The sequence below is a fragment of the Onychostruthus taczanowskii genome, unplaced genomic scaffold (genome assembly GCF_017590055.1).
Source record: "Onychostruthus taczanowskii isolate IOZ18803 unplaced genomic scaffold, ASM1759005v1 scaffold30, whole genome shotgun sequence".
In the NCBI taxonomy this organism is placed as follows: Eukaryota; Metazoa; Chordata; class Aves; order Passeriformes; family Passeridae; genus Onychostruthus; species Onychostruthus taczanowskii.
In genome coordinates, this window is record NW_024500350.1 from 8754314 (window position 1) to 8769380 (window position 15067).

General features: G+C 64.2%; 2 protein-coding genes across 3 annotated transcripts in view; both read left to right on the forward strand.

The window, feature by feature from the left end:
- SLC25A10 (solute carrier family 25 member 10) overlaps nt 1-2896 on the forward strand; it is a 6993-nt gene extending 4097 nt beyond the window's left edge. Inside the window, exons 6-11 of the mRNA XM_041409237.1 lie at nt 204-247; nt 728-798; nt 904-996; nt 1217-1294; nt 1391-1447; nt 1899-2896. Coding sequence (XP_041265171.1) covers nt 204-247; nt 728-798; nt 904-996; nt 1217-1294; nt 1391-1447; nt 1899-2000 — 445 coding nt within the window. The 3' untranslated portion in view covers nt 2001-2896. The remainder of the gene's footprint in view (nt 1-203; nt 248-727; nt 799-903; nt 997-1216; nt 1295-1390; nt 1448-1898) is intronic.
- A 39-nt stretch (nt 2897-2935) lies between these two features.
- Nucleotides 2936-15067, forward strand: GCGR (glucagon receptor). 2 transcript variants are annotated; one of them, XM_041409227.1, is made up of 14 exons: nt 2936-4802; nt 10496-10694; nt 10981-11077; nt 11251-11358; nt 11583-11704; nt 11803-11909; nt 12000-12153; nt 12313-12472; nt 12549-12609; nt 12843-12912; nt 13065-13153; nt 13231-13369; nt 13476-13517; nt 13584-15067. In XM_041409227.1, exons 1-14 carry the CDS (start codon nt 3955-3957, stop codon nt 13875-13877), a joined length of 2490 nt encoding a protein of 829 aa, XP_041265161.1. In that variant the 5' UTR covers nt 2936-3954; the 3' UTR covers nt 13878-15067. The 2 variants fall into 2 exon arrangements, with proteins under 2 accessions (XP_041265161.1, XP_041265162.1); XM_041409228.1 differs by lacking the exon at nt 10496-10694 and having other exon boundaries at nt 4708-4802.

The following is a 15067-nucleotide window of genomic DNA, read 5'->3' on the forward strand; positions in this document are numbered from 1 at the left end:
GGGGCGGGGGGGGACCGGGGGGGGGGGCCCGGGGCGGGGGGGGGGCAGCACCGCACCGGCGGCGGGCCCGAGCACCGCACCGGGGGTGCCGGGGTCCGGGCCGGGAGCCGCCCCGGGAGCCGTCGGTGCCCGGGGGAGCGGCGGGGCTGCCGCCGTGCTGGGGAGCCTCGGGCCCTGACCCCTTCCCCTCTCGCTCCTTCCAGTTATTCCCATGCCCTGGATGGCATGTACCGTGTCCTCCGGGAAGGTGAGGCTGTGCCAGCCGTGTGGGTGAGCCTGCTCCGGTGTCCTAGCAGGTGCCGGGTCAGGGCACCCTGGAAGTTCGCTCAGCCGGGGCAGGGAAAGGGGCTGGGGGATGCCCTTGGGGCTGGGGGTGTCCAGGGGAGCGCAAGGTCTGGCATCTCCTCATTGTCTGGCTGGGGCAGGGGCTGGGCAAGGTCTGGCAGGGCCTGGCAGCCTGCACATACTTGGTGGGAAAGGGTGACCTGCTGGGAGCTGCAACAGAACAGCGCATGAGGGTGGAGCAGGTGGAATAGAGCAGAGGCAGGGAGGAAGTCGTGGTGTTTTGAAGGACTCCCTACTCCTTCAGCTTGTTCGCTATGGTGTGCTTCAAGCAGGGCTGTGTGAGGAGTTGAGGACACAGACTAGGCATGGAAGGAGACTCCCGGGGCAATGGAGTCTGAGTGATGGCAGAGAGCTGTGCTGATCCAAATCTGTCTGTCCACAGAGGGCCTGAAGAAACTCTTCTCAGGAGCATCAGTGGCATCAGCCCGCGGGGCCCTCGTTACTGTTGGACAGGTAGGACAGCTCTGCTGGGCAGTAGGTGACTGGGATAGGGACTAGGATGGTCCCTGGTATGGCAAGGAAGGGGGAGCATGTCACTGATTCACCATGTCTCTGCAGCTTTCCTGTTATGATCAGGCCAAGCAGCTGGTTCTCGCGACTGGATTGCTGTCAGACAATGTCTTCACTCACTTCCTGTCCAGCTTCATCGCTGTGAGTAGGGCCGGGGTCCAGGGGCAGCGCTGGGGCTGGGTTTGCCTGCAGCCAGGGTCAGAGCACCAGGCTGGGGCTGCCAGAGCTGCTGCTCTGGGCTTGGTTCAGCGCATGGCTCCAGGAGGCTCCCGGCCTGAGGTCCCAGTGTGGCTCTGAGTCTCTCCAGTGACCATCGCAGGTGCTGGCACAGAGGTCTCCTGACTGGGCTGACTCTCTGCAGGGCCTGTGTGCCACATTCCTGTGCCAGCCCCTGGATGTGCTCAAGACCCGCCTCATGAACTCCCACGGGGAGTACCAGGTGAGTCGCCCACCTTGCTGCTGCCTGTCCTCCCATCTCTGTGTGCCAGCTTCTGCCTCCCAGCCCCTCCCACCTGATCTCACCCTCTCACTCCAGGGTGTTGTCCACTGTGCCATGGAAACTGCCAAGCTTGGACCACTTGCCTTCTACAAGGTACCTGGCTGGGGGTGCAGGGGGTGGGCAGGCTGGGCCGAGCTGGGGGCAGAGGTTGTGGTCCAGAACAGTCCCGGGGCACGGAACCTTCCAGGCTCTGCTGTGGCAGCCCAGCTGCTTCCTGCATCAGGCCTTTGTCTGCCCGGCCCAGGCTTGGCCCCGAGGTGTTGCAAGCCCTGGCCTCAGTGGGACTCAGCCTGGGCCCAGGCACCACAGCTGTGGCCCTGTTGCACCCGTGGAGCTCCCAAACAGCAGTGCAGGTGCCAGAGGGGTTGGCACATGGTGCTGAGCCCTGTGTGCACCGTGGTGCCATGGTGTGACAGCTCCTGCTCCACAGCCCGGCCCGTGCTGACCCATGCCTGCCCACTCGTGCTGCTGCCAGGGTGGGGCTGCTGGCACGATCAGTGGCAGGCACACACTGATTCTTCCCCTTCTTGCTGTCCCCTTCCAGGGCTTCGTTCCTGCTGCTGTCCGGCTCGTTCCTCAGACTGTTCTCACCTTTCTCTTCCTGGAGCAGCTGCGCAAATATTTTGGGATTAAAGTGACCACCTGAGTGTGGGGGACTGGACCCTGCCTTGCCCCAGGGGGGTGAGCATGTGGGTCACGCCCAAGATCCCAGAACCCCTCTCTGCTCTCTGCGGCCAGTGCCATTCCCCCTCCTCTCAACTCCTGTGCCTTGCCAGCACCTGTGGCCAACCCCGCATTGCAAACTCGCCCCTCCTCTCACCCCGATTCTCAGCATCTCCACCTCTGCATTACTGCTTCTGGGGGGTTTTGTGGGGGGGTTTCTGTCTTCCCACTTCTCTACTAGCTCTGAGTTGTATCCTTGCCCCCCTCAGCCTTGTCCCTGATGTGCCCCAGAAGCAGGACTGTGCTGTCTCAGGGAGTAGGGAGATCAGATGCCTGGCTCTGTCACAGAGCCCGTGAGGCTGAGGGGGGCTGCTGGCTCTGCAGCTGTGGGGCTGGGCTTGGGGCAGTGCGTGTGAGGCCCTGTCCTCCCTCTGCCTTTAGCCTCTGTGCTCCTCCCTCACCCCAGTGCAGCTTGGACCTCCTGCCCTGCTCCTGGTCTCCCACCCTCTGCTTCTGCTTGGCCAAAACTCCTCAGCACCGCTGGCTGCTGGGCTCTTCAGGGATCGTGCCTCATACCAGTGACAGTGGGGAACAGGGCCTGCTAACGCCTGCTCGGGGACCCAGTACTCGCTTACCACAGTGCACCTGCCCCACACTGCATCTGATCTCCGTGGGGGCATCCCCCACCACCACTCTGCAGCCTCTCACCTTGGGGCTGAGCAGACCCCACTCCTCACAGCCCCTCCCCCCCACTGCCCAGTGTGTGGACGCTGTGAGCACCAGCCCCTCTGCTATGGCACCTCTGTGTGTGCTGGCCCCAAGGAATCAAAGAACTGGAATATCTGAGACCTTGATGTATAATAAAGAGTGAAGGTGGCACAGGGCCTGCTGTCCTCTTAGGAGGGGAGAGATGCTGCACCCCCTTTTCATGGCTGGGAGCTGAGCCCCCCGAGCTGAGAGAGGGTAGCAAGGCTTGGCCCCTGGCGCTATGCCAAGGGGGTCTTCAACCCAGTCTGTGCCCAGCACCCCTGGCCCTGTGTGCAGAGGGAGCTGCAGAGGGGCAGGCTCCACAGCCGAGCTGTGCCCGGTCTCAGCTGGACAGCAGCTCCAGGGTAGGGCTGTGCCAAGGGTGCCCGTCATCCCTGCAGGAGCTGCCTCCTGGATGTGACACTAATTGGGCTCCGGCAGACTGGCACAGCAGAGCAGTGAAAGCTCGTCACCTTAACAAGGCCTAATGATGCTAACTGGCATCAGCACTCTGGGCTTATGCCCAGCCAGCAGAGGCCATGGGCAGGTGAACGCTCAGGGAGCTCTCCTCACAAGTAGCTGGGGCTACTTGTAGCCCTGCCAGGCTGTGCTTTCTCACCCCCCACGTCCTGCAGCACTGCTCCTGGGGCTGACGGGTGCTGCTCTGTGCCATGCAAAGGGCCAGCAAGGAGCAGGACAGCGATGGAGCCCCGTGGCCCCCCAGCAGCACGGAACTCTGCTCAGCCCCACGGTGGCCAGCGGCGGGGGCGTTCCAGTTGGGCTGTGGTCCCACCAGCTGTGCCAGCCCTGCGCTCCCGTGTGCAAATTCCCTCTCTCCATATCCCTTGTGGCAGCTGAACTGCAGCAGTCACACTGGCAGGCAGGACAGCATGTGCCAGACACAGCCGGGAGCACAGCGCCCACAGCTGCAGTGCGAGGGCACTACTCATCTCCTGCGCATCAGGGAGCGGGGGGCTGGCAGCAGTCTGTGGCTGTGCCGCCTGCCCCCTGCTCCCACCCTGCCCTCTACCAGGGCCCCGCAGCTGCCTGCAGGGGCTTCTCCGGGGCACCCCTCTGCCCGCACCAGGTAAGGCTGGGGGCTGCCCGTCCTCCCCCAAAGCCCCCCTCCTGGCCTGGAGGGGTGCCGGGCCATCTCCAGGGGGGCAGCTGTGGCTCCAATCCTCGTGGCAATGGCAGGACACCCGCAGGCCCCAGCGTGTGCCTCGCTCCTGTGCCCGCACTCAGCGGCGGCCGCGCAGCGCGGGACCCGGGGCTGGGCTGAGCTCGTCACCGGGGCACTGCTGGCTGTACCGCTGCTGCCGCGGCCCACGGTAAATGTGCTCGTGCCGGGAGGCCAGGGCAGGGCAACCCCCGGTCGGGGCTCCCCCGGATCCCTCTGCCGCCCCGGCCAGCCGGTCCCGGTGCGTCGCTGTTTCTGGGCTGTGTTTACCTGCAGCGGGACAGCGACGGCAGACACCGACCCGTCAGCGCCGGCGGCGGCCGGAGCGCGGGTGTTGAGGCGGCCGGCGGCGGCGCGGCCGAGATCCGCCCGGGTCCCCGAGGGTCCGAGCGGCTCCCGCGGCGGGGCCGCCAGCGCGGAGCACGGCAGGAGCGGGCGGCACGCTGGGACCGGGGAAACCTCTCGGAGAACGGACCCCCGGGGCTTGCCCAGTCTAGCTGCCCCCGCCGCTCCGCCCGTCCCCGCCGAGCCGAGCCGGTGCCCGGGAGTGGGGCGGGGCAGGGACAAGCGACAGCGCCCGCAGCTCCCGGGAGTGACCGCCGGTGATGCCGGGGGCAGCGCCAAGCACTCGGGCGGGGCTGGGGCACCAGGCTGTGCCCCCCTCGTGCCGGCGGGAGGAGCGGGGCGGCGGGACGCGGCTCCGTGCCCGCGGTCCCTCCCCCCGAGCCGGTCCCTCCCCCTGAGTCGCCACAGCCGCTGCCGTCGCGGCTCCGCTAAAGTTTTCGCCGAGCGCGCCGGACCCAATCCCCGCCGGTCCGGAGATGCGTTCGGGAGCCACCGCGAGCCCAGCCCCGACAGGTACGGGGAAGGGAGGGAGGAGGGCAGGGAGCGCCCAGAGTCGCGGTCTCGGAGCTCGGGATGTCGCATGTCCCGTCGCCGGGACGTGGATTCCAGTGACGACTGCGCAACCCCGGGGCCACAAACTGAGCCCCGGGACCCCGGAGCAGCAGCTCCCAGAGCCGCCCCGACGCTGGGCGCCGGCCCCGGGGAAAATGAGCCCCTGGCTCTTCTGGGCCTGGGGTTCCCGCAGGGCTGTGCCCGCTTCTCGTCCGACCGCTGCCGCTGGCATCCCTGGGCAGGGGCGCTGCCGTCGGTCTCTCAGCACCCCTGGGCTCTGCCGCAGCTGCGGTGAGCCCCGGGCCAGCGATCCCAGCCGAACCCCGTCGCTTTGGGAGCAATTGCTGGGGCAGCCCTCAGTCGGGGTGGGACGCGCGTGGTGTCCCTGCCGTGGGCACAGCAGTGCCCATGGCTCTCCTGCCGAGGGGCCGAAGCAGGGGACACTTTGCCAGGTCCCAGCTCGCCCCAAGATCTCTGGGTATTACGGGGGCCTGGTGCGAGTGCCCTTTGTGACTCTGTCCTGAGCTCTGCTGTGTCAACACGGTGTTGGTAAATGGCTTTGTTTAACCAGGACATGTCGGGTATGTGACCTTGCCGTCCTCCTGGTTGCAAGTGCATCTCCAAAGCTGCTGCGGGTCCCCTCTGCCCGGCACTGCACTTGCCTGGGGTGGTGAGGGGAGCAGGGCCCGTGGGGTCAGCCTGCTCCCCTCGCACAGAGTGGCCTGAGGACGGAGCATCAGCTCTGCTGAGCCCTTGTCGTGCGCCCCACGGCACAGCGCCTGCCGCGGGAGTCCTGACCCACACCAAACTCAGTGACTGCCCCTGTGATTTTGTCTGTGCATCAGCAGGAAAATTTAGAGCCTGCAGGACCCCTCGTCAGCGTGTTAGTGCTGCCCCAGCTGCCAGCTCCTGTGGCTTCCCACCAATCCTGCTCCTTTCCGCACACTGCGGTGCATTTTTTTTTTTTTTTTTGTGTTCTGTTGCCTAGAGAGGGGAAAAGAGAAAAGGCTGAACAGAGAATAGGCAAAATGTGGATTAAAAATAGTTAATGAAAAAATGTGACCACAAGCCCTGAGCAGCAGCACAGGGCTAAAACCAGCCACTGAGCACAGCATCTCCATGCACCTCGCTGTGCCAGGCAAGGACAGGGGCAGGGGAAGCCGGAGAGCGGGGAGATGGGATGGCTGCTCACTCCATCCCCCTGTGCTCCACCACTGCATCCTGCTTTGTCCTGCATCCCCATGCCCTTGTTTATCTACCCCAGCACTGGGGTCGAGTGCACATGCCTGTGGTGCCAGTGGATGGCTGGGCACGTGTGGCCCCTCAGCACCCCCGCCTTGCTGGGGCTGCTCCCTGGCTGTACCCGGGGCTGCAGATCTGCTGTTGGGCTGGCGGGTGTGGAGCTCCCAGTGCAGGGCAGTGTGTGCACTAGCCTGTCTGCACTGACCTTTTCCTAAGCTTTTCCCAGCCCTGTGCCTCCCCTGTGACATGCTAACCACACGTGTTGCACCGTGTCTCTTGTGCCTTCCTTCTGTGTTTCACAGGTTTTTGTGCAACGTGATGAACAAAAACACCCCTTTCCTTGAGCAGGGATGAGGTGCTGTGTGGCTCAGCATCCCCATGCCAGAGCCAGCTGGGCAGCAAGGTAATTTGGCTGCTGCCAGGCTGTGTCATGGTCCCTCCTTGGTACAGGGCAGTTGAGCAGGTGCTCCTGGCCCATGCCTTGTGGTGACTGGGCAGTAGTGGAGGTGATGCATAGAGCATTTGCCCTCTTTGCATCCTATGCTCCTGTTGACAAAAACACTGTCAGGGCTGGTTTGGGTTTTCTTGGTCCAAGGTGACACAGAATCCGACGTCACCAGTGCCTGGTGATGTTGGCTCTCTCCATGTGCCATTGCTCAGGGCTTCCACAATCATGCAGCTCTGTGCAAACAAGTCACAGCCTTGCAGCACAAGGGCTGTTCTGGGCTGCTCAGCTGCTCCTTTGCTGCCAAAGTTCCTTGTACTTAGTTGTCAAGGAAAGAATGGAGAAGGGGAGTAGGAAACATCCCCGAGCTTCCAGCACGGACACGGGGCAGGGACGATGCAGGACAGACCTCCTGAGCCTCCCTGCCACGACCGCCTCCCCCAGCCCTGCCCCGCTTGCCGCGGTCCCGAGTGGAAAGTGGAGCAGCATCTGCAGGGCCAGGCTGGCACTGGCATTGCATCAGCCCTGGCCCAGCACCGTCCCCTCCCCTGCCAAGTGCCAAAGCCCCTGCCGTGCTGGCATGTAGCTCCAAGCTCCAAGCCAAGCCAGCCATGGAAGGCACCGCATTAGCACATGGGGGGCTAATCCCTGTGTCCAGAGGCTGCACAGTCCCCACAGCTGCCTCCAAGCCAGCGGGGCTGGGCTGGGTGCAGGGCTGGGCTCACAGAAGGCCAAGTCCCCACCCCACCGGGGAGGAAAGAGTCCTGTGGGACCAGGCTCTGGGGGCTGCGCCAGCCTCTCTGCACTTGTGCAGGGCTGTGGCTGTGCCAAGGTGCTCCCAGGTCACGTTGCAGATGCCCATGAGTGTCCTGTGGAGACTTCACCAAGCCACTGATCCACATGACTGTCGGCCGTAGAGATCCCAGATGTGGAGCTCATTCTCTCACACGTGAAATGGCAGCAACGCCAGAGGGGCTGGGGGGACAAAATCCTCCGGGGAAACTGGCCATGATGGGATGAGGAGAGGGTCTCTTCCTGGGCAGGCTGGGCTCAGCCACCAGTGGGGGTCCATGCTGGTAAAGGGCTGCTGCAGGGTAGCATGGAGGCTGCACACCTATCAGTGGGGAGCAAAATCCCAGCACAAGCCTTCTCCCATCCATGCCCTCTGTCTTGGTGCAATTCCATGGCAGCAGTGCACCCAGGTGCTCAATTTGCTCTGCACCCTGCCCGGGCTGGCCCCTGCCTTCTGACCACCCTGGGGCCAATGGCAGCTGCCATGAGCTGCAGGTCAGCCAGGACCACAGGGGCACCAGTCAAGGGGAATGGGAGTCCTTGCTTTGCTCCTGGGGCTGCAGGGGTTGGCACTGCTGGCTTGGGAAAGGCAAATGCAGATGCCAGCAACAGCCACACTCTGAGGGCAGATGATGGTGCCTGTGTCTGAGCCCTCTGGCCCCCAGCACTGGGGCTACCAGCAGTGGTGCTGCTCGTAGCCATCCCAGTGTTGTCTCCTTGTTCCTGCTCTCCTGGCACAAGGTCTCTTTCTCACAGCTGTGGCTCTGAGTGGAGTCGTACTGGGTGTTTGCAGCCTGGCTCCATGAAGGTCAGCAGCCACAGGACCGTGACACAGGAACATACCCCGCTGTCCCACACCAGCGTGGGGCAAAAGTCCCCTGGACACCTGCTGTCATGCACTGCAGCCCCTCAGAGGCACCAATTCACAGGCCAGGCACCCTCCACCTACTGCTTATGACTTGGTGTGGTGGGGGATCCCCCAAAGCCTGGCCCCAGCTGGGGATGAGGTGCCAGGGCAGGGAATGTGGCACTGGGAGCCAGCTGGGCACAGCAGAGTGAGAGGAGGTGGTGAGGATGTGGGGCCAGGTCCCTTGTGCGGAGCTGCCTGTGGCACCCAGGCACAGCTGGCAGGGGCTGCAGCAGGTCCAGCTGGCAGAGCTGCTGCCGGGCAGTGCCAGCTCCAGGGAGGTGCCAGTGCTGCCAGTGGTCCCAGCCACCCCAGACCTTGCTGTTCCACCACACAGAGCCACTGCTCCCTCTCTGCCGTTGCCCACTGACAGCAGACCAGGGAGAGCTGGTCCACGGCTACTTTTGCACTGCCAGGTCTCTGCTGGAAGCAGCCCTGTCTGCAGGGACCCCTCGTCCTGTGGGTAGCGGGGACCTGGCGTGGTGCCACGGCCGTGCAGTGCCACAGGCAGCTGGGGCAAAGGGCCTGGGCAGGGTGAGGGGGAAGACCCATGCCGGGGCTCGGAGCATGACTGGCCCCCGTGCCAGGACCCCTCACCCAGTGCAGTCTGCCCGGCTTGGCCACGATGGGGCCAGGCCGGGGAGCGGCTGCCAGATGGGGGGAGTCCAGGGCAGAGGCCTCCCTGCTGCTAAATCCCACTGCAGCAACTAAAAATAGCGACACCTCTGCCCCAAAGTTGCTCCCCGGCTGCGCAGAGGGGTTGACAGCAAGTCACTGTGACCCATGGACCTGGAGGAGCGTTCCCAACAAGGGCAGGGACTGATGCTTGGCCCGGGACTGGCACTGGCATCTTCCCGTGGGACTGGGACATAGGTGGCATGGGACAGGTAGGGATGATGATGTGCAGGAGGGGGGCACAGGGATGTAGGATAGGGCTAGCAGGGGAACAAGGACAGGGATGCTGGCAGGGGGTGTGGGAGGAAAGAGACAGGGATCCTGAGGTGGGATGGGAGAGGGACTAGGACAGGGATACTGGTTGGGCAACAGTGCTGGTGGGGTGGGGCTGGGGTGATGACAAAACCAGGAATTCTGGAATGGTGAGGTGGCTAGTGGGCACCCAAGAAAGGTCCCTATTCACAGAGCCCACCCAGTGAGAACTGTCCCAGGAGACAGCTCCCTCTGTCCTGGGACTGGCTAAATAAGGCCATGGCAGGTCCTGCTCCCCGAGCTGCATCTGGAGCCCCACGCGCTGATTAATGAGCTGCTCCGGCAGCCACTTGCGGCATGGCAAGTGGGTCTGCACGGATGGAGGAAACACGACTTTCCCAGGGATAAAAATAGGCACAAGCAGAGCAGCGAGCCCTGGGAGCAGACTGGTCGGGGAGCACAACGCTCTGGCTGGTGCCCAGGGAGAGCCCAGGGCTGGGTGATGCTGCAGTGCCTGTGGTGGCCCTGGCACTGCTGTCCCTCCCCTCCCCCGGCTGGGCTGCCCTCACCCCACGGAGCTGCGCTGTGCCATGGGGCTGCTGCCATAATGAGCCCTTGTGGGAAGAGCTGAAATCCTGCTCAGGAGCCCCATAACCGGCTTAGGGGGATGGAGGGAATTATGGCACCTCGTGAGCCAGGGCCTGTGATGGACCCACAGGGGCACAGCCCAGCTGAGCTTGTCCTGGGGCCAGAGCAGCCCCACAAGCCAGGATCCTTATGGGCTAATGGCCAGTGTCCCCATCCCTGCTGGCCCCGTGCTCTCCGTGGCTCCCTGGCCACTGCCATCCACGGTGGGTGCTGCTGCCAGACCGTGGCTGGGTGTCAGTGGCCCAGGCATGAGAGTCTATGGAGACAGGGGATCCCAAATGCCAGCCTCTCTGCCTGAGAGGGTGCTCAGGTGTGAGGAGGGGTCCCTTCTACCATGGGGTTTATAATCTCAGGGCTCAGCGATGATGCACAGCTGGGTCCCAGCAGCAGTGTGGGGTGGCACCAGCCCAGGTTTTCTGTGGGGGTCTGGAGGCAGCACTGCCACTGCACTCCAGCCACACAGGGGCTGAAACTGGCTTGGCAGGCAGAGAACGTGCATGGTCACTGTCCCCGTGCCTTCCTGGGGAGGATAATACAGGCGCTGGTGCAAAAATGAGTGAACAAATATCTGAATGTGAGCACCAAGCAGGGTCGGGTGAGGATGGGGACAGGAGTGAGGCACCATGACTGTGCCTGGCTCTGTGCCAGAGTGGCTGCTTCCAGCCCCACCTGCCCTAGCCCCATGTCCCCCAGCTGTGTCCCAGGAGTGCCCATGACAAGGCGTCTTGCACAGGGCTGCCCACATGCCAGGGCCGTCACCACCAGGGTGGAGAAGCTGCTGAGGGCCAGTAGGAAGCCGTGTGCCCTGCGCTGTGTCCCATGCATGTGGTCCAGAGGAGGAATGTCCCAGCCTCATCTCCTCACCCTCCTGGTGCTGCTGCTCTGCTGCCAGGTAAGGATGAGCTGTCACACATGAGGGTGCTCTCCCCCACGCTCAGCCCGCTACCCACGCAGGACTGCCACCGAGCCACCCATCCCACTGCCTCCCCTCACCCTGGCATGTGGCACAGCATCTGATGCCTCTTTGTGCCTCCTCATGGCATGGCATGGCTCAGAATGCATGGCATGGCATGTTTGCCTGCACTCGCCTGTGCCTGTCCCCCAGCTGGGGTCACTGCCTGGCACAGCGTGGTGGCCCCTGCGAGTGGGACACATGTGACGGTCCCTGGTGCCCGCAGGGTCCCTCTGCCCAGATCACGGATTACGTCGTTGAGAGATGGAAGGAGTACAGCGAGGAGTGCCAGCGCAACATGAGCCGCCTGCCTGCGCCCACAGGTCAGCGCCCCTGGGGTCCCAGGGGGTTCTGGTGGGATGGGGCTGGCACAGGATCCGAATGAGATGGGGATGAGGCAGAGGAGCCAGCACAGGGTACCTGCAGGATGGGGGACAGAGCAGAGGGGGCAGTGGAGGATGAGGCCAAAGCGCCACCAGCTCCTGTCCTTCTGCAGAGCTGGTCTGTAACCGCACCTTCGACAAGTTCTCCTGCTGGCCCGACACGATGCCCAACAGCACAGCCAGTGTGCCCTGCCCCTGGTTCCTGCCCTGGTACCAGAAAGGTAACAGCGGGGAGGCCCATGTGCACCTGCAGCTGTGCAGTGTGTGCAGCTGTGCAGTGTGTTCACATGTGTGCAGCTGTGCAGTGTGTTCACATGTGAGCAGCTGTGCTGGGACACCTGTGTGCTGTGTGCAGGTGCTGCTGCGGGCAGTCACACCTGGGCCAGTGCACGCTGCCCATGGGGGTGCTGGGGCTGACATTCCTCACCATGCCCTCCCCTCACAGTGAAGCACAGACACGTCTTCAAGACCTGTGGGCCAGACGGACAGTGGGTGACAGGGCCACGGGGACAGTCCCTGCGCGATGCCACGCAGTGTGAGCAGGATGACGAGGACCTAAAGGCGCAGGTGGGCAGACCTGGGCAGCAGGGGTGTGGGGGTCCCTGCCTGCCCCCCCTGCCTGCCCTCCGTCTGCCCCTGCCATTACTTGCTCCCTCCTCTTCCAGGAAAAATTTGCCAAGACCTATGGCAGCTTCAAGGTGATGTACACTGTGGGCTACTCTGTGTCCCTGTGTGCACTGCTGCTTGCCCTGGCCCTGCTGCTGGGCTTCAGGTGGGAGTTTGGGCATGGCTGTCCACAGGGTGGGAAGGTGGAGGCCAGGGGCCCATGCACGGGCATTGACAACGATCCCCAAATCCGCAGCAAGCTGCACTGCATGAGGAACTACATCCACATGAACCTCTTCGCCTCCTTCATCCTGAAGGGCGTCTCCGTGCTGGTCATCGACGCCCTGCTCAAGACCCACTACAGCGACAAGATCGACGGCTACAACGTGCAAGTCTGGCTGAGTGACGAGGTCAGTGCAGCACCAGGAGGGCAGGGACAGGGACAGGGACAGGGACAGGGACAGGCAGTGCTGTGGGGCTGGGGGTTGGCTGGGCTGGGGGCACTGGTGGGGCTGGGGGCACAGACACACACGCACAGGCAGCACTGCAGCCCTGACCGCTGCCCACAGGCAGCTGCAGGCTGCCGGGCAGCCACAGTCTTCATGCAGTACGGCATCGTGGCCAACTACTGCTGGCTGCTGGTGGAAGGCATTTACCTGCATAACCTGCTGGTGGTGGCCGTCTTCTCCGAGAGGAGCTACTTCACCCTCTACCTGTGCATCGGCTGGGGTGAGTGTGGCTGGGCTGGGCCCCCTGACCCTGTGCCCTGCTGTGCCTCACCCATCCTCTGCTCACCTCCCCTCAGGGGCACCCATGCTGTTCCTCATTCCCTGGGTCATTGTGAAGTTCCTCTACGAAAACATACAGTGAGTACCAGCTCCAGCTGCTGGCTGGAGGGGGGCACAGGGCACAGGTAGGTGCATGTGGGACTGTAGGGACGTTGTAATGGCCCTGGAGTCACTCCACACCATTGCCCATGGCAAAGAGCAGGGTTCTGGCCTTTAGTGCTTGCTTGATTCAGGCCGCCAGTGCCATGCCAGTCTCCAGCAGCTGGCTGGTCAAGGGGCTTCCTGACAGTCCCCATCCCTCCATTCTGCAGGTGCTGGTCCACGAACAACAACATGGGCTTCTGGTGGATCCTTCGCTTCCCCGTGTTCCTGGCCATCCTGGTGAGCCCACTGCAGCCCCCTGCTCGAGTCTCTCTCACAGGCCCCAGGATGGCTGTGAGAAGAGCTGCCGAGGGCAGGGGAACAGAGGTGTCCTGTCTGCCCCTCCTCTGGCTCTGCCTGTGCCCCTGATGGCTCGCTCCATTCCATTGCAGATCAACTTCTTCATCTTCATCCGCATCATTCAGATCCTTGTTTCCAAGCTGCGTGCACACCAGATGCGCTACACTGACTACAAGTTCAGGTGGGTGCTGAGCACGGCTCACCCTGTGCTCCCAGGGCACGCAGGCCTGCGTGCCCACCCGTGACCCTGTCCCACAGGCTGGCCAGGTCCACGCTGACCCTCATCCCGCTGCTGGGCATCCACGAGGTGGTCTTCGCCTTCATCACAGACGAGCATGCCCAGGGCACACTGCGCTATGTCAAGCTCTTCTTCGACCTCTTCCTGAGCTCCTTCCAGGTGAGCCCAACCCTCCCAGGCCAGCCCACCATGGGGAGACTCAGTCTCAGGAGGGACTAGACTGAGGTCTGGTTATGCTCTTCACGCCTCTCCTCCCCCTTCCCAGGGTTTGCTGGTGGCCATTCTCTACTGCTTCGTCAACAAAGAGGTGAGCAGGACAGCAGGGGCACGGGCAGCAGGGGCACGGGGTCACGCTGACAGCTGCTGCCCGCAGGTGCAGGCAGAGCTGCTGAAGCGGTGGCAGCGCTGGAAGCTGGGGAAGGACCTGGCTGAGGAGTACAAGCACACGTACAGCCACGCACCCAGTGCCCGCAACGGTGCCGGCAGCACCTGCGAGAAGCACCAGCTGGTGAGTGGCTGCACCAACGGGCTGGGGCGCAGCCTGGCCCCCCAGCCCAGCTCCCAGCGCCTGGAGAGGAGCGGGCGCAGCGCTGCCGAGCACCTCGCCCTGGGGGGCCATCATCACTGCTATGAGTTTCCTGAGACCACGGCCGAGAGCCACTTCTGAGCCCGCAGCCAGGAGGGAGGGCTGTGCTGAGCCGCCGGGATGCCGCCGTGCCCTGCCCCGTCCTCGCCGGGTGCTGGCGGGCACTGGGACCTGCCACCCTGGGGAGGGGCACACGGACAATGGACATAGTGAGGCAGGCAAGTGGGACCTGGACCTCTGGAAACGGGAACTGTGGGGCCAGGGGGATCTGTAGGGGTGGGAGTTTGTCCTGTGGTGCTTCCCTCGTGCACCTTCGAGTCCCTGTGCACAGTGCTGTAATTTATCTGTCATATCTGTAAATAGGTGTGGGCCCATGCCGGGCTGCAGGGCCAGCTCTGTGTGTGCCTTGCTGTGGGGACTGGGGACACTGGGGACATTGGACTTTTGTGGACTATGCTCCCAAGCACCCCACGGATGCTCCCATGCCATAGCCCTGGATGGGGAGCTGAGTCACCTGGCAGGGATGTGCTGCTGCAGAAGACAGCCCCGCTGCCTGCCCCACTGCCTGCCCGCAGCCCCGCAGCCCTGCTGCCCCGCTGCCCGCCCCACGCTGCCGCACAGGTGAGGGGGGCAGACATGCAGCAGCAGCAGCAGCCGCTGCAGCGCTGCCGGCCGGGGCACCAGCTGCCCCAGCACGCGCTTTCCTTTGGCTGCTAATCGGCTCTGTCCTCTCGCTGCCAGGAGCCCTTAATTAAATCATTTGGCTCTGCCCGCGGCACCCCCGCTCTCCGGTAGCTGGCCCAGGCCGTGGCCGGGCATCAGCCGCCGGCAGCGCGGGCTCGGTGAGCAGCAGCGGGGTGCGGGGCTGCGAGACCCCTGTGCGACAGGCCGGGCGGGCTGCGGCGGGCACACAGCGGTGGCCTAAGAGGCTTGTGCTGCGCACATGAGCGCTAAGCCCGGATGCCGCAGCTTTGGGCACCACAATCGTCTGGTGTGTGGGGATTAGGCCGGTGCCGCTCCCCGGCTGGGTTCACCCTGCCCGAGGGGTGCCAGCGGGACGGACAGCCGCCCTGCCGTGACCCCCGCCGCCCACGGACCTGGCCATGGGCACTGCCCGTCACCCATCCCTCCGCCCCGCCTGGCCCCGAGCGGGTGACGGTCCCGCACACAGTCCGGCACGGGGACGCGCTGAGAGCTGGAGCTGCGCCCCGGCAGCCCCCCGGTAAATCGCACCCTGTCGCAGCACCGCCCGCCCGCGGCCCTGACTCCCA

Bases quoted from the DNA above. Each gene is read 5' to 3' on its own strand.
- GCGR (XM_041409227.1), top strand. From the start codon at position 3,955: ATGGCAGGACACCCGCAGGCCCCAGCGTGTGCCTCGCTCCTGTGCCCG. The intron at 12,154-12,312 runs GTCAGTGCAGCA...CGCTGCCCACAG, and splicing joins AAGTCTGGCTGAGTGACGAG to GCAGCTGCAGGCTGCCGGGC. The intron at 12,610-12,842 runs GTGAGTACCAGC...TCCATTCTGCAG, and splicing joins TTCCTCTACGAAAACATACA to GTGCTGGTCCACGAACAACA.